Raw genomic sequence first — 27,173 nt, forward strand, 5'->3', positions numbered from 1 at the left:
ACTGTGGCTGTTACCTCATGTAAAGTGAATGTGATACAGATGTTGAATTTTGTTATGCAGTGTTGTCTTATGAAACACCCTTAATACGGGACACAAATGCAGGGGTTCAGGGAGGAGAAGGTATTTGGGAAGGATGGCTTTGTTGCAAAGATTTGCATTGAAGTTTGCATAGGACCTGCCTCAACAACAATGCAACACTTTATGCAATTTCCTTCTCTGTGGTGGAAGGTGGGAAGAGGGACACACTGAGTTCTGTGAATGAGTCAGTAGACATAAATGACTGCAGAGCACCTTCCTGGGTCATTCCCTTCTAAGCTCACAACCATCACTAACTATAAGCACTTTTGGAAACCAAAGCTTAAAAGAGATTAGAGAGGAGTCTTAGGTTTCACAGACTCAAAGTGAGGTCCTGGGATTCAAAGCCAAGCCAGGCCAACTTGGCTCCTGTTGGTAACACTGGCTTTTCTGGAAGTTTTGGGGAAACTGACTTTCCTGTTAGGATGAGACTTTCTTTCTCTTGGTGGGTAGGAAGGTTTCCCCTTAGAGCACACAGATTTCCTTCAGCACCCCAAGGCATCTTTTGGGAGCCAGTATCCATCCAACCACTAAGCTGTCTTAAATACATTAGTCAGCATGTTCACCAGCGTTTTCTTATTATCGCTGCCTCATCAAACCTGAGCAGGTAGAGATTGTGATGCGTCAGCCAAATTGACGTGGCCTGAAACTTTTTCCGACTCTCCCACTGATAATGTTGTAGGGCAGGGTGACTCATCTCGGGGCACATACTGGTTTTACCGACAGACATGTCTTACCGCTCCTGTAGTCCTCCACCTCGATTTCCTCCTCCAAGTGCTCAGAGGCCGTAAGGAAATCTTCCTCGATGGAAGACAGGGAACAGTTTGTGTCATCCTCCAGCTTCAGAACATTGGTCTCCAGGTGGAGCTGACGCTCCTGCACCACCTCCAGACCAATTAAGAACTTGTTGATCTCAAAGATGATGCAGTTGGTACTGTTAGGTCTGTTCCCTCTTGCGCATTGGACCAAACAGATATCTGGCAGCCAAGGGCACTAAAAACAGAAAGAAAAGAAGGTACAGTCTCAGAATGAAAATAAAAGACAATCGTGGATGACCATTTTCTTGTTCCCAGTCTCTCCTGTGAAAAGGAAAAGGGCCCTTAAATTTGAAATATCTTCAGAGCTCCTCCTGGAAAACTGTTCGAGGAAACATCATATGACATTTTGAAACACAAGGGCATCTAGAAGAAAGTTTTACTTAAAACAGCTGGCTGTATCATATATTTGAGATTTCCCTCATCAAAGCAAAAAACAAACTGTTCGAAGTTGAACAGGCAAGGATGATTTTATTCAACATTATTGAAATAAGCAGTGTGAGCCCAGAGCTCAGACCATCACTGAGATGGAACAAAAAGCAACGGGGATTTAAGGCCATTTGTGTTTGCTAATTGGCTATACACAGGGGAAAAGTAAAATGCCGTCTATCTGGGGGCCAGTGGCCTACAGATATCAGGACCCCATTCTCTCCTAGAATGGGAGGGGGGGAACTGGATTTAAGATGTGGTTCTCAGGTTCTTGGATAAAACACCACTCGGTTATAAAACTGGATAGAGGCTTTGCAAAGAGAATTACATGTCAAATGGGAAAGAAATTATAGTAATACGTTTTATAGGCTAAATGCTTAGGGGTAGGAGGAAGGCTAGGGCCTGGGGTCAGGAAGAAGTTTGACTGAAGGCTTATAGAGGGGTTTCTCAGGCTTCTGGGCTGCCTCTCTTGATTAAATGGAGACTTTTTCTCAGAATGTTATCCTTTGCTATCTTGAGAGTAGTCAATAAGGCCTCTGCCAGAGCTTTGGATATGGAGTTAAGTGTTCTCTCAACTGTATTCAGGCTTCCCATTGGTGCTGCTCTCTTGAAGAAGGCGCCAACATAAAATAGAAAGACACACACTGAAAGAGGTCCAATGATCTCTACAGCACTAACACACAGGAAAGGCCAGTGACAAAGGAGCTTTGGAAATTTTTAGAAAGAAAGTGTACTTTCTTAACAGTCTCTAAAAAAAAAATAAAAATCTAAGAGTTGCAGCTAAGTAGTGAAAAAATAGCATATAACATAAAGACATATCACATAATTTTATAATACTTTTCACAGTGGTTCTCAACCTTCCTAATGCTGTGACCCTTTAATACAGTTCCTCAGATGTTGTGGTGACCCCCCAACCATAAAATTATTTCACTGCTACTTCATAACTGTAATTTTGTTACTGTTATGAATAGTAAAATAGATATCTGATATGTGACTCCAAGGGGTTGTGACCCACAGACTGAGACTCACTACTTTGCAGGGTACTTTTCAAATCTTGTTATTTCCAATGTGATCAATATATTTATGAGGCTGATGATCTACGGCACTTTTTTTTTTTTTTTTTTTTTTTTTTTTTTTTTTTTTTTTTTGGTTTTTCGAGACAGGGTTTCTCTGTGTAGCTTTGCGCCTGATCTACGGCACTTTTACAGACAAGAAAGTCGGGTTAAAAAAGCTAACTCTTCCTTTCAAGGCTAGACAAGCACACAGTGGAAGAGCCAGCAATGCTATTCAGGCTTATGGTATCCTGGTGTGGTTTTCGTCCTCATGGTCCCTGGGTCCAAACAAGAAATACCCAGTAATCACAGAAGGCTTGTGTGAAGTTTGAAAAGAAGAGAGGCCTTTGCAAACTCATGCATGCATAGTTAATGACACCCTCATCTCATAGGAAGGACAACCACAGGAGTAAACCTGACTGTTACATATAATAATCTTCTCAATGCATCTGCTTCTGTAGCTGAGTGTCCCGGTTAGTTCTTATTGTCAACTGGACACAAATTTGAGTCACCTGGGAATAGGGAACCCAAAGTGGACTGCCTCAATCAGATTGCCATGTGGCCATATTTGTGAGTGATTGTCTTGACTAATGACTGATGAGGGAGGATTTAGCCCATTACGGGTGGCACCATCCCTAAGCAGGTAGACACGGGCTGAATAAGAAATCTAAGGGTGTGAGACAGTGAGTAACATTCCTGTGTGATTTTTCTTTAATTCCTGCTCTAATGTCCCTCAATAATCCATTATTACCTACATGTGTAAGCTAAAGCCTTAACCCTGTCTCCCATAAGTTGCTTTTGTTCATGGTGTTTATTGTAACAACAGAAATCAAGCAGGAACAGAAAATTAACTGATTTTTCTTAATATTTTATTTAACTATTGAGGTGGTCCTCCCACCTCAGCCTCCCAGATAGTGGGTACTATAGCGGCGTGCAACCATGATTGACGTTGAACATTCTTTTTATTATGTGACATTTAATGAGTTATTGGTAACTCCACTCTCAAATACCTCATGAAACACCTTTGCTTCTTTGATGACCATAGTTTATCCCTTTAGTCCTCATACTCTGCAAGGCAGAATTTTCTGCTTCATTTATTGTTTGAGAAATTCACAGAAGGTTCATCTCTGAGTCCAGGGATGAATCTTGCCTGGGCAATCTGAACAGTACATCCCTCAAATGAGATCGACTGGTTAAAAAAAATGAATATGTGACCCGTGACAACCAAAAGAACTCAATGACACATTTGAGAACAACCTGAAATGTTAGTTTTAGTCAACTTGAACACAATAGGATAATGTCTCCTTGTGTCTGATAAATAGGACCTATAGAGAGAAAGCAGGAAAGAGACTACGAGAAAAATCCATGTCCCCCAACATGGTTCAAGTCCTTTAATCTTTTCTACTCCCTGTGTTGACTTAGTTACATGAAACCATACATTCTCTGTATACTTGAGTCTCTTTTCAGTCATTTTTTTTCTCTCTCTCCAGCCCTTCCAGTCATGTTTAATTAAGAATTTTAACTAAGGTCAATCAAAGTCTACCAAGTTCAAGGCCAGGTCCAATTAACGTCCATATCAGCTTTCACGGATACATCAGAAGAAAATTGGGACCTCCCACAAATGCTCGACATTGCCAGTGTCAGCTACAGCTGAGCACATCAGTAAAAGATGATATAGTGTTATAAAGTTGACAGGAATGACTTTTTCAATTGTTGCTATATTTAAAACCGTAGCAGATAATTTGTGGAGAATTCATGTAAAGTTTATAGTTAACAAGCCTTGTTATTAGCTTCAGAATCAAGAGTATATGATTACTAAGCAGTAAAGCTTTCCTATTCGTTGATTGATTTACCACATTGTTTAAAAAGTCATTATTAAAGCATTGCAATTCTAATATAAAGTGACTCATATTTTAGAGGATATTTGAGAGAAAAATAGTTTCAATTTTTTTGTAGGATGTTGGGATTCTTATAATTTTGTTCCCTTTTTTAAAAACAGAACTAAAATTTGTTTTGAATAATGTGCTTTTTACAAATTTTATTTCTCAAGTTAATGTTTCAAGGTAGAAATTAATTTATTCTGCTTCATAGATGGGTAAATTCAGGCTGAGAAAGACCCAAATCCTTCAGGTTCAAATCCCAACTGCTGGCTGCTCAGGAATATTGTTTCTCTGGCTGTCAAGATGTAAATTATTGTGTACTATGGGATTCTTGTTTTATTAGTAAAAACGATCACACTAGTGCACAGATACATGGTCAGGCCAAGGGTTGGTAAGTAGTGCTTCCTCTCTACTCAGGTTTTGGCTTCCAGAACTAGTTGGAGTTTACATTGTAATATTAAGGAACTTCTCCATAGATAAAGAAAGATGTTTAGGATAGCAGGTCATTCCTAGGCTTAAAGGCAGAGGAAATACAGACCTGTAAGTATTATAAAAATACAAATTTCAGACTTGAACATTTTGTTCTGGTCATCATTGTTTTGCTGAATATAAAGGGGACTTAGAACTTAGAGCTATTTATCAATAACCTCCCAGAAACCCAGATTCTTCATTAATGAAAAATATTATTATACTTATGTCTCAATTAAAACATTCAAACAGACTAGGTAGAGATCCGCACTAAGTCATCAGAGTCAAGACTGAATAAAGGTTGGCTTTCTGGGCTGATATATAACAAATGCTCACTACTTTAATTTGGAGCTGGAGTATATATTATTACAGCATACCTTATGTGTACTTTTCTTGAAAATTGACTAAAAAGCTTTAAATGCATTCTTCAAAGTAGTGTTGTGATGGTTTATACAACAGCAGCAAAGAATTGTCAGAATATATAATATTGCCATTCCTACTTTATTTTTAATGACATTCTTCAGGATTTTAGTCCTTGGGCCTAGCATACTTCCTTTCCATCTCAGAAGCCACATTCTTTACTTAAAATCTTGGCTAAGTCAGTATTTCTTAAAGAGCAAATAAATCCCAGAAGAATGATACTATTGGATGGTGTAATAATCCAGTGATGCATGCATGCTAGAATTCTGGGCTTGTTCCTAAAAGGGGAGAAAATTCTGATTTTGAATATTTATCTAGGCCTTGTAGTAGAAAGTGGACTAACCAACGATCAGTATATCTGCTCAAGCCCCAGTGAAACGACACTGTGGATCTGAGAATTGGTGCAGAGATAAAAATCTATCAAACTCTGAGTGATGCTATGTGGGAGAAACAGAGAGAAAGGCCAGTGTCCAATACAGAGCCACTGCTGACTCTTCCACCAAAGCTTGTGCACAGCATCTGCTTTGGGTTCACGCCCATCTGATTACAGAAACATTATCACTAAATGAATAGTTAATAAAGAACTATGTCACTTACCTGTGAAACATCAAAATCTGCCTGGAGGTTTCCAGAGGCTAACCCACTTAGGAGGACAATTTCATTTTCTTTTGGTTGCTGGACATTCATGGAATTGATGAGTTTTGGAAGGTCTGGTGAAACATTGACCAGTTTCTGCGGGGTAAGACTTTGTTAGTCGGAGGATTCCTTTACACTTCTAAAAGAGTACTCCCAAACTGCTCCATCTACAAAAATGATTTATTATTTAAAATATAGATATATTAGCTGCTTAGTCTATAGTTCCTTACAACACAACTCCTGCACTAAGACTCAGGGATCATTGTAGAAGAGGCAGGCAGAAAGACTGTGGAAGGCAGAGGAACAAGAAGTTTTCTGTGGGATTATTTCTCCTAGAAATGTCAGAGAAGCTACCCATGAAGTGTCACCATAATGGCTGCCTAAACATGACCTGAATAAGGATGACACCAATATATGCGCTAACATGGAAGGGAGAAAGCTCAGGAGGCCTTAACCCTAGACAGAGGACTACAGGCAACTAAGAAATGCTGGGAACAGGAGAAATAGTCCTCCCTAGGGAAGAGCATGACTATCTAATATCAAATGCTCATCGCTGAAAACATAACACACACACACACACACACACACACACACACACACACACACACACACACCACCACCACCACCACCACCATCACCACCACCACCACCGCCAACAACAACAGCAACAACAACAATCAAATAGAGATAATGAATTTGAATGAGAACAGGGGGTATGCATGGGTGGAAATGGAGGTATGAGAGGAAGGTAGGAAATGATGTAATTATATTATAATCTCAAAATATAAATAATAACCCTTGGAATCTAGAAGAGAAACTGTTTCAAACTAAATAATAAGAATTAAGGTTGGAATAGAAAATTTAAGCTTAAAAAAATATGGTTTTAAATTTTCCAAAGTAAACATTTGGCAATTACTATTACACAATAGGAATAAACACTAGTTTGGAAATATTTTTTCCTTTTAAAATTTGAATAAAAGAATGGCTTTACTAGTAATCTTCTGTTCCAATAAAGTCAATAATAAAAAAAAATCATGTGCAATACTGATTTTGCTTTGACTGTGTTCTAAACAGTTTGCTAAAGCCTGTATATTTGACATTCCATTTCATTTAACCCTTGACAGAACCCTATGTAAATGAGATGTCATAATTGCTTTCATATATACAAAATAGCCTATGGCCTAGAAAATGGTAACTTGCACAAATCACATCACCTATGTGAGCGAAGCCATAACTGGAAACTGTCCTAAATCATTCTACAAATTATGGAAACACAGTTATTATGATGAGAATTTGCTTCCACTTTCTCTGTCCTGTTTCTGAAGGACACTACATAGTAACTCCACTGAATAAAGTTATATGCCCAGTTTTCTTTGAAACCTCTAGTGCTACACCGAGAACAGTATTTGGGACCTGATGTAAGTTTTATAGTGAGTAATTCCTGTGAGTAACTTGATTCAACTATACCAAGAACAAAAATAGAGGAGTACTGAGTAATCTCAGGTTCTGCATATACTGTGACTGAGTCCTGAATAACTGAGGACCTAATATCAACTAAGTGAAGCATTCGTGCATTGTTGTATGATAATCCAGCTGCAAATATGCCATTATAGCAAATGAGGTCAAAGCGCTCAGCTTTGGGTATGTAATGAAAACTGTGACATTACTTAATTGTTTTCGTTGTACCACAGGCATACTCGGCTTCTAAAGAGCTGACCAGACATTCAAGAGCTTAATGCACCCAGTGATTTACACTAGGGTTCAACCTTGAAGTAGCTGGGGAAAGTTGGGTGCTAGGAGGTGCAAAATATTCAAGCTCATGATAAGGGTAAGACAATGAAAACACGGTTGAGACAAGATTTGGTGAAAAGAATGGGGGAGAGTAATCCTGAGAACCAGAGGAAAGACTGGCTACCTTCACCCACATTATAGGATACCTAGGGAAAGGCATGCCAGACTGTGATGTGAAAGTGAAGAAAGGTCAGAATAGTCACTCTAGGAAGCTGATGGGTAAGGGAAGTTGCCTCCCTGAACAGTGTTACAGGCAAGGATAAGTGAGACTCAAACATATAATGGGGCAGCCTGAAAAGCTTCAGGGCAAGGTCAGGGAAATGGGCAGTGATGAAATCATCTACACTTCTACAGAAGAGCATCATAGACCTTTGTCACAGGCTTCTGGAGGGGTCCAGGTCCAGCTCTTACCTGCTGCAGGTGCTCTGTGCTGCAGGCATCCTTGTTTACATCCAGGTTCACAAAGCAGACCTGATAAAGAGAGCAAAGTCGTCAATTATGTGAAGATTCTCTCCATCCTGTTAGAAAAACAAACAAACAAACAAAAAACCTAAAAGACAGTTGTAAAAATTATTTTAAAATCTTAGGAATTTTATATAGTTCTACATAAAGACCATTGCTTCACTGTGGGTCTCTACAAAGATTTCCAACCCCCTTCTCACAGGTCCCAGTTGTCACGGCAAATGCCTTACTTTCATAGACCAACATAGTCAAACAATTCCTGGTTTTGCTTGAGTCATAGCAAAATCTTCAAGTTTATGTTATTATCGAATCTCATGAAATAGAAAAGAAAATGAAAGAAACTAAGTAAAGAGACTTGTAATGCTCTTAGCCCCTGCTTATAAATCATGAGTAATTTTCTACATTTCTCCTAGTACCATGTTTGATAATGGGTTTTGACTGCCTGGGTTTGTTTTAATTTATCTAGTTTTATAAAGTTTGCTCCTTAGTTGTTCATCTTAGATAAATGCTTAAATCAGTTTAAAATAATGGGTACATTATTAAATACGATTTTCAAACAACATTAAAGTAACTTGTTCTGATGAAATTTTCAAATTTCAAACATATCATACAGATAGATAATTACTCTGAGCAATGGGATGGAGTTGGAAAGAGGATTAAGGAAAAATCTCAAGGAGATAAGTTGGGTTTATGAGAGTTAGAAGGATTCTGTTCAGCAGGGAATGAGGAGGATGTCCATAGACAGCAGGAATAGTGCTTGGACATAAATCATGTTGTCAGGTAACAGAGAAAGATCTGACTGTACCCCAGCCTGAGAGAAAAGAGAGTGTTCGAAATAAAATCACAGAATGATTATATTAAATGAGATGTTAGGAATGAGGTTTTACAGTCATCAAAATTCTCTAAATGTTTTTATTCTTAAATACTTAATTTGAATATGTGAAACAGAGAACATCTTCAGAATTTTGGTAAGATGTGTGATCTTATTAGATACCTGCAGACCTGTGGAGCCCTCTGATTTCAATTGGTTTGTACAGGATCATGATTTTTCAGAATCCACCCTTTTCTTTTTGAGATTAAAAAAAAAAGTCCATAGGTGAAAGCCTTTGAAATTAGCATGGTCTATACTCTGCTGGGGCATAAAACAGACCACTATTGCTCTGCCTCCAGATGAGAGGTTTCCCTAAGCTTCATGGGCTCAAATGATCCCTGCATTTCATCCTATGGTAAAGCAGGTACTTGTTGAGACAGCTTATTGGGTATTAGGGAGAGAGATACCATGAGATGCTTCTTCATTTTCCTTCAAACTCTGTTTTCTCAGGACACCCTGTATGGAAAATTGGGAGTCATGAGGCTTTGTCCCTGTGCAGATAATGCAATGTAAACACAGTCGATGGAAGTCAGAAGTGGTTCATGATAGAGAACCATTTGAGGATTCACACAGTAATTGGAACTTTGACCTTGGAAAATTGGTTCACTATCCATTAGTGCTCAGGGGTTTTAATACCACACTATCAGCACTGCAGACATTGAATTAATTTGATGGTTCTCCACTCACCTTTAAAAAGGCCCATTACCTTTCCCCTGTACATCACAAAACTCTCATTATCGAGTATCACAGTGGGAAAAGGCAAAACAGAGACCAATGAAAGCCATCCAGGATAGTGATTATCTGCCCTCCAATACAAGCTTCAGTTACAAGAAGACAAACTTGTTCATTCACTGTGGGCCATGATATGACATTATAACATTTTGCTGATATATGTCAACAACCTGCTTATATCTGGCATGGAATATTTTTGTTTCTGTATCTTGATGGTAGGATATTAAGTGCTGTGGGAATTCATTCCACCAATAGCTTTGGGGTAGAAGACTTGGTGTGTGGCTTCTTGTCTGTGTATGTGACCACTTAAAAGAAGAGAGAAAGGGGGTTGCACTCTCTCTTGTGGTCAGGAGACCAGGTCAGGTGGTGGAAAGCCTCTTGCAGTTCATCCCCATTGGCCTTGAGGGGAACTGAAACTGGATCAGCAGCAGAGCCTCAGCATGTCTACCTTGCTTTGTATTAGCGAGTCTGTTTCCCCATCATACCCCTTAATAAACTGATATATATATATATGTGGGCCCTTGCCTCACAATTGAGTAAGGATTTTTAGGGCTTAATATATATTATACAAACACACACACACACACACACACACACACACACACACACACACACATATGTGTGTATATACACAAACACACTGTCAAGAGATAATTTATTCAAGAAAAAGAATAACAGGATTTTTTTAGATATGAAAGCAAATATCCTTTTTGTAAACAAAATATCAGTAAAACTCAAATGTTGGTCCTGGGAAGATGGTTCAGTGGGTTTGTAGCTTCTGATACAAGCTTGAGTTCAAATCCTCAGAAACCAAGAAATAGCTGGATGCAGTAGTGCACATCTGCAGTCCCAGCACACTTAGGACAAGATTGCAGACAGAGGCAGGAGAATTCCCAGAAGACCATGGTCCAGCTAGAGAGAAGAAACAACAGACCCTGTCTCAAAAGCAGAAGGTGAGGACCACCACCTGAGCTGTGCTCTGACTTACACACACACACACACACACACACACACACACACACACACACACACACACACACACTGGGGGATGGGGGTGGGAAAGAACCCCTCAAATGTGAAAACGTTGAACATCTCCAGAAAGATGGCACTTTAACTACCTAATATAACCCCATAACACCTTTCCATTAATTTCTGATTGTATATTCTTTTAGTCACTTTTTTGGGGGCAGCAATTTTAGAATTGTGTCTTCTCCATGGAGAGTAAAGTCATAACCCACTCTTGTTTTTGTATGGTCTCATGAATATTTTTCAGCTTCTCAACCTCTTCTTTATTAAACCTTACAGTATTTTTTAGTTTAATTGCCATTTTGGTGGGGAGCAGTCACACAATTCCTTCCATGTTTGAGTTATTACAGTTTTACTATAGATAGTGTTATTACGGTTTTGTGTTTCGTAAACACAAGAACTTGGAATGATAATTTTGTGAGATTCTGATGAAAATGAGAAAAATGCATGGTTCATTTATAAATACTGATGTTGTAACGGTGGGTCAATTTCTTGCCAGAGAGGACTTTGGGTTGACTGGGCATCATTGAAAAACCAGTTTTGTAGTTACATTTTTCATGGTTGACGGCTGGGAAATTCTACATAGGCTAGCTCTGCTCTCACTCTTGTGTTTGCAGTGTTGGGAAGTGGAGTGTGTATGAATATGATTATGATCTTTATCTGACTCCATCATGCCACAGTGTTTGGTTGAGTTGTCCCTTTCTATGGTAAGAATATCCATGGGAGCCATGTCTTCCTGCAAGTGACTGGCACCCCTTTACATGCATATGAAATGGCCCCAAACCGCATAGAGTATATTTCGTAAATATAACCCCTTCCAGTTTCTCTAGCGCCAGGCCTCCTGACTGGGAAATGTGTAGGGGTAAAACAAGATACATTAAAAACCTGAATAGAAATCGTGGCTAAAGTATCTACCTTTCGAAAAATTTGCAACATAATCATTTGAGAATGTTTCTGGTCTCTAGTCCTGGGCCCTGAAGTAGAACCTTGGAGTATTCCAAGAGCTGTGCAAGTGTACCTATGACAGTCTTACAGTCATCCACTTCTTGTTCAAATGGCCCATGCGACTGGATTGCTGTTTACAAATCTAACTCCCTGTGACTTCAGGTTATGTCCTTGGGACTCAGTCATCCATTTCATGCTGACCCCCAAGTAAGAATACAGATCTCGCCGGGCGGTGGTGGCGCACGCCTTTAATCCCAGCACTCGGGAGGCAGAGCCAGGCGGATCTCTGTGAGTTCGAGGCCAGCCTGGACTACCAAGTGAGTTCCAGGAAAGGCGCAAAGCTACACAGAGAAACCCTGTCTCGAAAAACCAAAAAAAAAAAAAAAAAAAAAAAAAAAAAGAATACAGATCTCTATGTAGAAGAGTTGGGAAATGGTAGTTCTGGAGTAGGAAGTTTGGAGAGAGCAAGTACTCATCCTCTTTGAGGTATATGGTCTTTGGGCTGCGTGCTCAAAAGACAGACAACACAAGGTGCTCTTCCTGCTGTCCTGGAGTTAGGTATCTGGAAGGAGAACACATCCTAAAATGAGGAACAACATTATCAGGTAAGTCTAAGGTGAACGGCTGTGTGGATTGGAGAAGGAGGCTGGAAGCATTAGGCCAGTCACAAATGGTATCCCAGAGAAGATAGATTTGAGGTGAACAGAAGGGGAAAGAAACTTCATATAGCAAATGAATGATCTTTCCATGATCTACATCTACTGAGCAACGGTCTGTCAAGAGGCTTTCCATTAAGCTCGAGGGGAGGAGAAGGCAGAGCTATGAAACCCAAAGAAATAGGACTTCTGAGCAGAAGTACTTTCTTCTGACATAGTGGAAACTCAGGGCATCTTTTAGTATTTTAAAGGGGTTGGATGAAAGAGGGAATCAGCATTTTATGCTACACTCATTGCATCATTAGTGCTGAGAGAGCATTGGATATTTCCCAACTTGACAGCTTGGAGTTTGTGATGGAAACTTTTGGTAAGGAGAAGGAAAAATCAAGCTCTGTGGAGGGTATTGTTAGACTAGTTCTGTGTGACTAAGTTATGAAAGTCAAGGGATTTTTGTGTTCCAGTTCTGCAGGCTGGAGAACATTTTGTGGAGGGGATGGGGTTGAGTGGGGGAGCTGGGGCTGCAGGAGATACCAGCTAGTGGACATCAAGGCATAACTTCTGTGTTGGCTCATCTCTTTACCTGATCAGATGCTATTCTTAGTAAAATACCCAAGTGAGCAAATCCAAGTATGCCGCAGGAGCCCAGGAAGGAGCTGCCAAACGCTGGTCGTGTTCACAGAATTTCTGTTTCCTTGAGCATGGTCTATCTTCCTTTGTCCTTTATCAGGTGTGTGCATGAGCCAGGTACTGCTCCTCAGTCATGTTTTCAGTGCTTATCACAGTGCCCAGCACTTGGTAGCTCCTTAATGAATTGTTTCTTTTTAAATGATTTTTTTTTATTTATGTGCATGTGTGTGTGGACAACTGAGAGTTTGGGTGTTCCTGGAGTAGGGTGTTGAATCACCTGCTCTTGGATTTTCAGGCCATTCTGAACTGTGCGTGGATGATGGAGACTAAACTCTGAAAGAGCAGCAATGTTAATGAATTAATGAATGAGGGGGAAGCCCTGTCTCTGGTGGTAAGTATCCCACAGAAGGCAGATACCATGCCACAGTCAACTCTCCTGATTTAAGTGATGAACTAAAGTGGCCTCAGCAGAGTTGTTTTGTGACAAGAACAGAGGAAAATGGCAGAGATCTCTTAGAAGAATTAACTGGAGGGACATTATTCTGGCAACTGGCAATGATGTAAAGTACTTAGACAGGCTTTTCCCTTCTACATGTGAAGATTTGCTAAAGACATGGCAAAACAAACAAAAAACAAGATGTTGAGAATAATAATTGGTAATGAAGAGACATGAAAAGTGGTAATGTTTTTCTTGGAACTCAAGCTCCTCTCTCTTCACATAAAATGCTTCGCTTGTGTCTGCGCAAGCTCTTTGTTATATCTGCAGCTTACAATTGGCTGAAGCAGATGGAAACACATCTTCCCCAGGGAGCTCAGACACTACTCACCCTGAGCATGCTCAGCAGTGCTGACTCTGTGGCTGGATTCTTAAGGTTGTATTCACAAGCTGTTCCATTGGTTTTTAGCTTGTCCTTACGTACTTGTCGGTGTTAGTACAATGGTAGGAATAAATGTCACCAAGAAAATAATGCCATGCTATGATCTGATCTCTTTAATAATTTCAACTAAAATATTTTTCAAATTTATATACATATATATGTATACACACACACACACACACACACACACACATATATATATAAACAAACTATGAATGTTCATAGACAATATGCTGTTTTCATAGTGTGGATTATTTAGCCAAGCAATCTCAACTGTATTGTGTGTGTGTGTGTATGTGTGTTTATGCAAGGTGAACATATCATTGATTTTCTTCCTGTTTTTCTATGCCTTTCCCATTGAAGCAGGGTCTTTTAATGAACCTGGAACTTTTCTTGTTTTTTTTTTTGTTTGTTTTTTTCAGTATTTTCAGCGATGATGGTGTTCAGTAAATACCTTGATCCTGACACTCCTGTCTCTTTCATCCCAGCTCTGTTCCAGCCTCAGAAATTGGGTTATAGACTCACACAGCCATGCCTGTGAAATTTGTTGTCTAGTACACAGTTTTGTGTGTGTGTGTGTGTGTGTGTGTGTGTGTGTGTGTGTGTGTGTGTGTGTAGTGGAAACCTAATGTGGGAAAGAAGTTGACATTAAGATCTACTCAAACAATGTAACATAAAATAAATTTAATCAAACTACAGATCACAGCAACTTTTGTGGGATAAATGTTTTTACACATGAAGTCAAACAAAACTAGTAGTGTTGTATCAGATTAAAAATGAATCTGAACTTGGAATTTAATTGAGAACACACAAGAAGAACTAGCAATGACTGTGAGTATTAGATCTACATCGTGCATGAACAGTTTCAGATTGCTTTGCATTAATTAACTTGCCCACATTTTAGACGATTCAGGTAGGCAAATGCAACGCTAAGGAGAAGCCACCCTGCTGTGTACCCACCATGACCAATCACTTGCAGAAGGCTAGATGACAACAGAGATTTTAGCCAGGAGATGTCATTTTTCACTTTCTCTGCTAGAAATGTTTCCATGTCTCTTGAAGTCAGCTAAAACTTTTATTCATATAGAGATGGTTCTTATGAACAGTTTGTTAAAAGTAGGATGTCAAATTGCCTTAAAAGTTTAGACATTTGAATGTTGTTTAAGACCAAACATATACTTAGGGTTTATTTTTGAAGAAAGCCAGCTCCTATCAGCTGCTTTGAACAATGCAGCCATCTGCCCATGGGAGCTATGACAAGATCCCTTAATTTGACAGTATCAAAATGCTGATCCCTACAATGCTTTCAAAGGAAAAGGAAAACTGTCTGTCTTCTTCCTGCAAGCAAAAGATGTCTGCTAGATGCAGGACCCTGAACCCAACTTATCTTCTTAAAATGTCACATTTTCTCTGATTAGTAGTTTAGGCTCATGATACTGAAAGGAAAACTTTTCCATCAGTGTGGGCATGCTGTCATGTTGTCAGCCATTCTGGGACACACTTTACTCTCTGGGAAGATATTGCATTTGTATACAGTTATTGCTTCAAAATAATTGCAGCAATCATACAAAATGCAAGTTTTATTTACACTTAAGGCCGTCAAACTTCCTTGCTTCCTTTTATTGTCAAAATTTTAAAAATACATTTGAAATGTTTTTAGAAGAGGCAAGGCATTTGAGCAGTTTGTGATGAGACACACCGTGGAAGCTATAGACAATTTAAAAAAATAGATATTTTAACTAACCACACACAAAATCAATTTTACTGGTAGCCTAAAAATATTTTTTGAAAAGAGATTCTAGGTGGTTATTTGAACTCAATCTGCTTGAAAATGTTCTCTGTGCATATAGAAATAAAGTGATGAGAGAGAAGGGGGACACGGCTCAGTGGGTAAGAAAATTTGTTCTTCAGACATGAAGACCTGAGTTCAAATCCCCAGCATTCACCTACAAAAGTTTGTCTCTATAATCCCAGATTTAGAAGGAGGAAATGGACAGATTTGGAGAGCTTTCTGGTCTGCCGACCTAGCCAAAATGATGAGCTTGGTTCACTGAAGGAGCCTGTCTTATGGCAGAGAGCAACAGAGGAAGACACAAGATACCTTCTGTTGCCTTTGATATATTTTTTATCCTCAAATGAAAAGAAGTATCACTTGGAAGTCAAATGTCATTTCCACAATATTCCTTCTGCAGCCACAAGCAACCACACAACTATTTTATGTCTTTAATAGAGTTGTCTTTCCTAGATGGTTAACGAAATACAAATACACCATACATGGCTTTATTATGGTTGGCTAGCATGTTTTTTAGTTAACTGTACCAAATATTTTATCAATAGTTCATTAGATTTACTGCAGAATAATATTTCAGCACAAGGAAATATCCATTTTTCATGTCCATTCTTAGACCTTTGGCTTCTTTTCAAGGGTGTGTTTATTTTTCAAAACTTTTTGAGTGAGAATTTGGGTAACATAAGATGATCTTTGACTGTACTGTGTCATTCTCATCTTGGCTGTGAGACTCTTGGTACCTCTTCCTACTTAAAGGGATGATCTTAACGAAGGATATCCAAGGATGATGTGGGAAGTGATGAAACACATTCTGTTAGGAACTGTGTGTACCTGGAAGTTTTACTTGTAAATAAAAGAAGAGAGTGTGGTAGATTTAGCTACACTTTACTCATATTTTTCTTCCTGGAGGTTATTTAGGCCACTAATATGTGAGACGTTTCTATAGGTTTTTTCAACTCCTGAGTCATGTGCTAGGCTAGTGTATAAAGAGAAGTCAATCAACTATTAAGTAAATGATTAGTATGGACACCTGGATGATGCTGAGGTGCAGCAGCACCAGCAGCATCAGCAGCACCATCAGCACCAGCACCAGCACCAAGAGCACCAGCACCAGCACCAGCATCACCACCTTCCAAAGGCCTTGGAATGTAGCTTAGCTTGCATAATGCTTACAAGGCTCTGGACTGAGTAAACCCCCCAAACCATAGGTACACAAACTCACTTTGCCCACTGTGATAAAAAACAAGCTGCAGAAAGCCACTGCAGTCACCAGCAAGTTTCACAGGAATAATCATCTCTGGTACGTGGGACCAGGGTATATGGGGGGTGGGGTGGGGCAGAAGTACATGGAGATGTTTCTTCTTAGATGGCCAGGACCTCAGAATGTGGAGGGTAGGATGCTCTGTTTGCTGGTCCTGAAGGGTTTGTGACCAGAACATAAAAGTCCTACCCAATGCCAGGTTAAATATGATAGTCCTAGACTTCTTGAAATCCTTCAAGTTATCTTATTTACTTATTGTTCAAATATGTCTTGATACTCTTTCAGATGCCTTTAGTGCAAAGGTTCAACTCTACTTTATCTTAATTAGAATGCTCCAGAGAAAGAATAACATGATGGTGTGCTGATTCACAGAAACCAGATATGACCTGTATCCCCACAGTCTCTGTTAGTGAACATCTATAACAGAGTAACAAAACATAATTGAGTAAGTAAGCCCTGTAGCAAAAAGTCACCTTCTCTTCAAATCTTTAAAAAACAACCCCATGTTTATCAAGCAGAAGGCTCATTGTTTATTTAGAATGTGAAAATTCTATGCTTCATCAAGAACATTGGAGAGAAGCCCAGAGGCTGTGAGTGACTTGTAGGCCAATTGATTCTTGAGTATATCTCCAGGATTACAAACTGTCCTTAATAGTGGGAATGTTCTCTCCCCTTTGAACCATACCAGGGCACAAGTGACAGAAGGACCCCTGGCTTTGTCTACGGACAGGCTTAAGTTTGTACGATAGCCCTGTCTCTTGCTCTGGTACTCTTAAGGGATAGTGAACCCACTCTTTGCAGAATTCCTGTGCAGATTACATGAAATATGAAGTAGAGAATATGTGCTTGCTCTCTCCATTTCATGCATATGTTGCTACACAGAAAATTAGATTACCTTTCATTGATCTCAGAATTATAGTCTATAAGAAAGAACTATTAAGTACTGCTACTTTTCAATTTCTCTCATGTCAAGTAAAACTTTGTAAGAATCAACCTATAAAGTGTGAAATGAAATATTTATAAAGAACAGCTACTTCTGAGAGTGGGAAACAATTACAATATGCCTCCTTGTCTGTAATTACCCTTTTTACATTATATATGTGAGTAAAAATGTTGTAATGGAACCCATTATCTATAATTAATATGTTCTAATAAATCAAATTACCGTAAAACAGTGAGCCATGCACACCCACAACAGCCCATGGGACTCCCTGTCATCCTGGCTCTAAGAGCAATAAGGTATTTTCTATATCTTACATATATTATATCATAATCTAAGTATACATTAGGTTATACAATCTACGTTTTTAAAAGCATCCCCCCATAATGTTTGTACAATGACAATATCATCTGAATGTTCATTTCTGACATTTACTGTCATCAGGCAAATCATGACTATAATTGAAAGGCAATTTAAACACTTATCATCATTGGAAATAAATGAGAGTAAACCTACTTTTTGAAATAGAGTCCTATGGAGCACAGGCTGGCTTTGAACTTACTATATAGTTGAAGAGGACATTGAATTTCTGATCCTCTTGCCTCTACCTTCCTAATGCCGGGTTTATAGGTGTGCCAACGTGACCAGTGTAGGCAATGCTGGCAATTGAACCCAGAACTTTGTTCATACTAGGCAAGCATTCTACTAACTGAACTACATCCCCAGCCCATGAAACTAAATCTAAGATATAAAGAACTTATTTAAACTAGATATCTAGCTTGCAGCTCTTATATTTTGGACAACCACACAACTTATAACTTCTCTGAAAAGTCTTGGGAATTATTAAAGAAAAAATTGTGCATTTTTAGTATGTGAGTGAGGCTGACATTAAAATAACTAAAACATACGAGAAAGAAAACTAAACTTAAATGCAGTCACTAAATGTACATCTTGGGTTACTGTGAATGAGGACATGGAGACAGTTTCAGAAGACATACCCTGAATTTAACTATGAATGGAGAAAAGTATATGGATTGACTATTGATAAAAAAGCACCAGAAAGTAGAACTCCCTACTATTTACTTGGCTGCTAAGAACAATTCTGTTTGGCTTCTCTAGTTTTACCAATGAAGCTTTTAATCCCTGGAGGGTTTCCAAATTATTGTTCCCAAAGTGTGTATTCAAAGAATTGGGTAGAAATTTTTTTTTTAATACACTAATATACTAAGTGCTGGGAAGTAACTGCTTTTCCAATAAATGACCACTAAACTCTAAGCTTTTAAAAACTGGCACCTTGAAGTCCTTAATTTCCATGTGTATAATGAGTAAGCAGATTATGTAGTGATTACAGAAAGACAGAGCAAAACAGAATACAATGAGAAATGTAATCAATAAAGGCTGCTTTAGGAGCATTGACGAGTGTTCTTTTAAACCAATTACCAGGCAGTTTTGAAGCATGGGTGGGCAGATTTCCTTCACATTACGAATGCCTCTTTTACCCCAAATGGATGTGTGTATACATATTCATGCTTATAGTTGAATTGACTTGGTGTAACAGAGTTTCAGAGAAACTCTTGGGTGCTGTCTGTGTTGGAAAAAGATTCACTTGTGATAAAAAAAAAAAAAAAGACACCCTGACTTGTTGAAAGGACTGAGAAAGGTGTATCAAATATTTGCATTTGCCAACTCCAGGGTATAGTCTCAGTTTCTACTGTGTAGTTAAGGAGACATGGTTAAAAGTAGTAACTGAATTGGATTCATCTTACGTTTTTCTTCTTTAAAGTTCTGGGCACAGGAGAAATGTTCTGAAGTGGTCAGAGTGAGGTTCGCTAGTCTAGCATTTACCTAACATAACTGAAGCTCTGAATCCTATCTATTGCTGCCCTGTGGACCTTAGCACCCTCAGAATGTTCTAATATTCTGTAGAAGCACTTTAGAATATCTTAAGTGGGCACACTATGAAAACATACTTTAAGCCATGCTTTATAAAATTAATATCAAACAGTCCTTTGCCTACATAAACTATAGTTTATGTTTATTTCCAACAAAATAATGTGGCATGACCTTACACTGTTGTTATTAAGCAGCAAATCCTCAAAGGCTAGTCAAGAGTCAGGCAAGGGCCAACTCTTCAAACTCTAGCATGACTTTTGGAAATTTAAATTTTACACGTTGTTTATTTGTTTTTGTTGGGGGGATATGTGAATGCCTATGACAGCAGTAACTATGAAATCAATGACAAAGACAGATGTTTCCTTCAGGAGCATGGACTAGGGAACACTAGACTGAAAGTGGGGGCCAGAGGTGGGGGTTGAACAAAGACAGGCAGGTGTTGCAGGTGAGCTGTAAGGATGTGTGGAAAATCATCAAGGCACGGAGAGATTTCAGGTAGGTGATAAATAGCATTTATTAAGCATTATGGCAAGAGAGTAGAATAATGCTGTATTCATGAAATTGGAAGGAAGGGTAGCCAGGACACACAGAGGGCAGACAGTTAGATGTTCAGATAATGCTGGTTGCTATAACAAATTTTAAGGATCTTATCTTTACCCTGAATACAGAATGTTGTGTAATCCTAATTAATGCTCATTTATTGCTGGGTCCTAGTGACTCCCTTGGGGTAGGGAGTGAGAAGATGTGGAGTCAACAACACAGAGCCCAGGAGTCAGGTGAAAGGCAAACAGCAGACTCTTATTTAGTAGTGGGGAAAGTCTTATATACCTTCCTCCCAGCACCCAGGCTGTGTCCTGGTCTGGTGACAACACAAGGTCATCTCTCATTGACTGGGCACACTCACTGTCTTCAGTCAAGGTAGTCATTACTATTGGACTGTTCTATGCTTGTCGGCTCTTGGAATTCCAAGCAAGTTTATACCAACTGTGGACCACAAACATGCTCAGCATCTTCTTTTCCCTGCATCATTATTGTTGCTAATGGGTCTGGTTACCTGTGCCTGTCTCATCAGTGAAGACTCTAAGCAACATGCTGACTCTTCAGTGCTTGCTCTTGTAGCTCCTCATGCTCTGTGCTCCTCTTATCATCATTTAAAGGGTGTGTTACCATTTCAGACAGGGCCCTTTCAGCCAAGTGCACATTTGGTTTGATAATCTATTTACTCACTTATATAGTCATAGTTTAAGTTTTAAGTTTATATAGTCATAGTTCAAATTTTTTGTTTAAGCACAAACTTAAAGTTAAGTTGTTTGACTTAATTATGTATTTGTTATCTTGCTAGGTTGTGTGATGCCTGCACATTTAACTAAAAATAAGATTGCAACTTTCCTCAGAGTGGCCATAACATGCTTCACTCCTGTTGCACTCATGTTAGGAATTGTGTGCTTGTAGATTTGTAAATCTGAGTTGATTTCTGCTAGCAACAGAGTTGAGCTGCAGTCATGATCTAAGGCAGCAGGAACTAGAAGAAGCTGCATGTGTTAGGAACTAATCTAGCCAGGAAAGGCGAAGGCTATCATAATGGAGCAAAAAGAGAGAGGGACAGTGAGGAGCTTTCTTTTCTTTCCTTTTTTTTTTCTATGAAAAATAGAATCTGAATGTAGACCTGAAAATAGGGGCTTATTATTCCCTCCTTACCTTACAATTCCTTTTAAAAAGGATGTATTTATTTATTCTATGTGTGTGTGTGTGTGTGTTTCCTCCATGTGTGTTTGTACACTTCATGCATGTAGTAGCCTAGAAGGCCAGAAAAGGTAATGGATACCCCAGAACAGGAGTTACAGATGGTTGTAAGCTGCCACATGGGTGCTGAGAATGGAATGCCGGTCCTCTGGAAGAGTAGCCAGTGCTCTTAATTGCTGATCCATCTCTCCAGTCCTCTTCTCCCAATCCTCCCTGCCCAGTGACATGGAATTTAAAGTACAGCAGAGACATTTATTTAGAGGCTACTATAGAGACTCAATGATCAATTATGTCTAATTGATATACTAATATTTAGCAGACATGCAAATAGAACTCTGTCATGTGTAGAGAGGGATGCATAGATGTAGCATCATGGGATTCTTTGATAAGTCTTATCATTGTACTAGAACATCAGTAATTGTAGCAACAGTAGTGGTAAGCTTCACCACCTACCAAGGCCTGAGCCCAGTGCTTGTGCCTTAGCTTACTCCACCCTCATAACAAACACAGCATCACAGGGATGTTGTACTTATGCACAGATAAGGATACAGAGGGGCAGCGTTTTCAGCATCCAAGGAAGAACTGAACTTGAAATTTAAAGGCCATTCTGATGCTCCCAGAAGATGGTTCACAAACATGAGACCTGAATCAGATTCTCAGCACCCATGTAAAAGCCAGGCATATATGGTGCTGGCCTGCAACTCAATAATTTGGGGTTGGAGATAGGAGGATACTAGCATATTACTAGCCAGTCAGCATAGCAAACTTCAGGTTCCGTGAGAGACCTTGTCTCAAAATAACACATTAATTCATTAATAATAATGGAAAAACAACTGAAGAAAGCCATCCTGACTTGTCTTTGTCCTTCCACAGGGGTGAGCATACCTGTCCCCCCCCCCACACATACTCATGCATATACTACACATTCACAAATAAAATAAATTTAGAAAAATGGTATCTGAAAAGTAAATGCAATAGGCAGAATTGAAGAGATGTCTTAAAGCTCTCTAAAGTTCAAACGATTTTAAGTATATAAGTACATTCCTTATTTGGAATGAATGGCCCAAATAGAATTCTTCGGCTTGTTACTCAATACAGAACTCATGGCTCCACTCTGGAGGCTGTGTCATGGAAATAAACTGAGGCACTGATCCCGCTTTGTATTCACTCTGGATACTCATTCAGACCTGGTTTGCTAAAGTTTCAGTTTGAGTGACAAAATGCCCTTGCTCCAGTAGTTGGTCCTACACCCACATACATTTTTAACTCACTGTTGGCACAGTTTGGCCTCAATAGGTTAAAAATGGCTGGGGATAGGTTCCAGGTGGAGTTGGAGGGGAGGGAGTGGGTGTGGATGTGACCAAAACACATCACATATATGTATAAAACTCTCAACAAATTAATAAAAAAAATTTTAAGATGTGAATTAAATTGAAGGAAGGGTTAAAATAATCCTGAGTTGATTGTTCTAAATGCCTGCATTGAATGTGGAAGAATTATTATCTGGAGTACAAGGTTTTAGTAAGTATAAAATGAACATGAAATCCTGTGCCATTCTGGCTGGTGGAAGTCAGCACCGGGATAGACCCAAGCAAATTCAAGATAGGTAATGTGAACCAAAGGACAGGAATTATTTCTCTTTGAAGCATCTGCTTGATTTTAGAACACACTCCTTTTTCTTCATAAACACCTCCAAATCGCTTGAGGGTTTACACGGACCTTCTTCATTCAGTATCAGACTGTGTTACATCATCATTTTCAAACTGTGACTTTCACGCCCTTTTTTTTTTTATTTGCTCACCCTCCCCATTGACCAGAATGGAGAGGTTTGCCTGCAGCCTAAACCATTTTCACCAACTACAAATGAGCCCCAGCACAAACGTTAATTTTGAACTAGCAATCATAATTGGTTTCTTTTTCTAACTATCTGATAGTTACAATTACAACAGTAAAGGATGTTACTCAGAGGTGCAAATGTTTTTTGAATTAGGAATATTGACATTCCCTTCCCTTTTATCTTTCTACCAGAAACACCAAAATACATACAATATGGAAGTTATTTTATATATACATGCATAATATATTTTTCATATATTTTTACTTTATAAATGACTTCTTGATGACTTAAGAGACTTTTAAAAAAGATAGCATACTAATATAATGCAGGAGAAAACTCCTATAGATGATCAGGAATTAATAAACCCAGTTCCAGTAATTACTGAGCAAAAATGATAGAAACTCATGGATACGAAGCCAGGCCTGTGCATTTTTTTTGGTCATTATTCCATTACTTGTCAGAATCATCTCACTATTCCCAAGAAATCAAGATATCACAATGTGAAACCCTATGGTCAGGGTTATGGGAGTGGGGACCATACATCCATGCCTCCTGCAAGGAGCCTGTAGACAAGGGGACATTGACACTGTAATGATGACATCTGGAAAGGGGGTTGCTCTGCTTTAGACCTTGCTTGGGTTGACCTCCCTCAGCCCAAGGATGTCATTCTGTGAATCTCTTTCACGGCTGGAGAATTGAGGTTCAATAAATAAACAAATAGTCCAAGTTCATTGAAGTCACACAGATACTATACATAAGAAAGACTACACTGCAGTGGACCCATGCTATTCTGTTGAACACAGTGTCTGTATCTATCTCAGTAAAGACCTCATCTCTGAGGTCAAGCCAAATGCAAGGAGAAAGAATCATCCTAACTGTCCATTAACAGATGACTAGTTAATGAAAATATGGTATATATAAACAGCAAACTTTATTCAGCAATGAAGGAAAATAAAATTACAAAATTTTCAGGAAAATGGATGGAATTGGAAAATATTATATTAAGTGATGTAACCCAGAGTAAAAAAGATAAATACCATGTTTGGTTTCACATGTGAATCCCAGATCCTACGTTTTTGTTTCAGTTTTTAAACACTTATTTTAATTTTTATTTATTTATATGTGTATCTCTGTGTGGGTATGTACATGTAAGTAAGGTACCCACAGAGGCTCAATGACAGTATCAGATCTCCTAGAACTGGAGTTTAGGCAGTTATGAGCTGCCCCATGCACTGGTAACTGAGCTCAGATTCTCTGGAAGAACAGCAAGTACCCTTAACCATGAGTCATCTATTCCACCCCCTCCAGGGTCTAACTTTAATACACACGTATTTATACTAGGATGAGTGTCTGTAGAGGTCATGAAACTAAATGGGGCCCGTAAGTGGGTGAAAAAAGAGGTCTTCAGAAACAGGGACGGGGAGAGTAAGAGAATATATGTAACATGAAATTGGAAAGGGGACTCCTTGGAGCAGAAAGGACCAGTAGATAGAACATGTGAGAAGGGTATATTTTCCCCATGTTCTGGGAGTGAAAAGTTGATCCATAATGGACTTGTGAACTGAAGCTTTTTATTACCCAAAACAGTGTGTTCTCAGCATCACCCTCTGGATTTTACTTCATGCTCTTCTCACTGATTCTGGCATGTGGCATGAGGTTCTGGAGATGTCATAGTGGAAGGGATTTTATCATGTCTCCTCCAAGAAGAGGTTGTATTTTTTGTATTTCTGATTAATAACTGCAGTTCTGCAGTGTGAGACTCATACTGCAAGGGACTGAACTGCCCCCATCTAAGGTGTCTATTTCTCTTCTGATGATGAAGAATAGATGTTAGAAAAAGGTACATTAAATACAGATTCTTAATGATTTGCTGGGCAAATTCGACTAGAAACAGGCAATTTATACAGGTGAAGAGCTGAGAACTGAGGACTAATATTAGTCGTGGTAACTGACCTTGCCATACTACTTTCTCTGGGTCAGATGTTCAGTTCTCTCAAAATTTCTACAAAGGGAGTGCCGTTTATTGCTATCTCTGAAATGCACAGGAAACGCTACAGGTACAGGAAATCAAAGCAATGGTGTGCTGAGAAGAAACTTTCTGGGTAGTAGTCAGCATCCATTCCCAATGATCTGTTCATATGTTCATATATATTTATATATGTTCATGTATATATTCACACATATAAAGCTGATTTTATATATGTGTGCTTTATGTCAACTTTATATGTGTCAGCTTTAAAATAACTGCACCAGAATCACACCCGAGAGCTGAGAACCCAGTAGTCATTTGGCCCTTGAGCCTGGGTACCTGGACACTCAGAGTAATCCTGCAATGACTGTCTCTCACTGGGAGAGGAGGGCTGACAACCACTCATTGCTCAGTCACCCCAAGACTGGTACCTCAATAGTCTCAATATGGAACTAGAAGCCTGAAAGTTTCCTGGAGCTGCTGCCCCCTAGTCCACAACCAAAGCTAATCAAAATTCAGAAATGTTGGTTCAGATACCAGAGGAGGAATCAGCATCATCATTAGGGCAAATTAATTCAGAGCAAGACTGAAGACCAAGTGAGCACAAGGAGAGATGATCTACCTGGGATGCCATTTGTGTCTGGGCTGCTACCAAACGGTGCTGCCCACAATCTGGGTGGGTCTTCAATCCAGGCAGTCAGGACACTTCTTCAGTTGAAGCTCCCTACTCAAGAGGTTCTAGTTTATGGCAAGTTAACATTTAAACCAACCATGACATACCACACACAAGTATACTGTTGTAACATACCAGAAGTTACAAGTGTCCAAAGAAAAGCATTCCCACACAGCAACCTTAAAGATATAATTTAATTGATGTCAATGTGCAAGGGAACTTGACTGACATTGCTCATTTTCTGTTATTGAACCTGGGAAGGAAGAGTTAACCAAAAAGAATGCTGGAAAACAGAATCACAAGAACTAGAATACAGAGAGAATGCTGGGATATCAGAAATCTAGAACTTTCTCAAGTGTTGCTATCCTAAAGAAACGTAACAGAGGTATACCCAGCCTGGCAGCTGCTGTGCCTCAGAGCAGTTCCCATCAGGGAAAGAAAGACAAAGTAATATCTCCTCCTGTCAGTGGGATCATGGCTGAGGTTGGTACTGCACACTGTAGATAGTGTAGTCAACTTGCCATGAGGACTGGGGGTGGATGAGACAGTTGGGTAATTCTAGTTTACAGTCAAATATTAATAACTGAGGACTAAATATATGATTTTTTTATTTCTTATTCCTGATAGTTTTAAATACTTCAAAATGATTTCTTAAGTACCATAGATGTTTGTGTTACATGAAATATTTTCTTCATTTAGTATCTTGAATGACATGGGGTCACATTAACAGCAGATGCTTGCTTTGTCTACTGCTGGTTGTCGTTTGCTTCATTGCGAACTTCCTTGTTAAGCATTTGAGTTTGAATTTCCTGGAATGGATATTAATTAAAGTATGAGATAGTGAAAGAAGGTAGAGAGGAAAGGACAGAACCCTAAATCACGGACAGACAAAGGTAGACACAAATGGATAGGTAATAAAGCAGTGAGCATCCTTGTTCATTATTGGTTAAAAACAGAAGTGCAAGGCCCCTTACTGCTCCTTACAGGCCTGGCTCGTAGCAGTGTCTCTAGCTAGCAGCCTTGAAGGATGAAGCGCCTTCTCTTCCAATCCCTTTTGCAAAGTGCAGGTCCTCTGTGAAACCAGCAAATTTTTAAAAACTGAGTATTCCTTGGCTATGACGCTAACTTACTATATGAATGGCATAGGGACCAACTGTAGCACCCCTATGGTTCTTGGGAAGGACAGGAAATCAATACAACCATGCTGATTCTCTGGCTACGCTGCACCAAGACTCATAAAGTCCTTTTCTCTCTGACTCAACAGTCTTCCATCCTTTCAACATATCTCCCCAGGATAATAACTTA

General features: G+C 39.2%; 1 protein-coding gene across 4 annotated transcripts in view; it reads right to left on the reverse strand.

Annotated features, from left to right (window-relative positions):
- The window catches only part of Sphkap (SPHK1 interactor, AKAP domain containing), a 156,507-nt gene that overhangs the window by 30,410 nt on the left and 98,924 nt on the right, over positions 1 to 27,173 (reverse strand). For all 4 annotated transcript variants that reach the window (XM_052750075.1, XM_052750073.1, XM_052750072.1 and 1 more), the window contains 3 exons: positions 7,978 to 8,037; positions 5,737 to 5,871; positions 813 to 1,068 (listed from right to left, as the gene is read on the reverse strand). In XM_052750075.1, the coding sequence (XP_052606035.1) occupies positions 813 to 1,068; positions 5,737 to 5,871; positions 7,978 to 8,037 (451 nt within the window). The remainder of the gene's footprint in view (positions 1 to 812; positions 1,069 to 5,736; positions 5,872 to 7,977; positions 8,038 to 27,173) is intronic.

This window comes from Peromyscus californicus, unplaced genomic scaffold (genome assembly GCF_007827085.1).
Source record: "Peromyscus californicus insignis strain IS unplaced genomic scaffold, ASM782708v3 Scaffold_21__1_contigs__length_65335640, whole genome shotgun sequence".
Classification (NCBI taxonomy): Eukaryota; Metazoa; Chordata; class Mammalia; order Rodentia; family Cricetidae; genus Peromyscus; species Peromyscus californicus.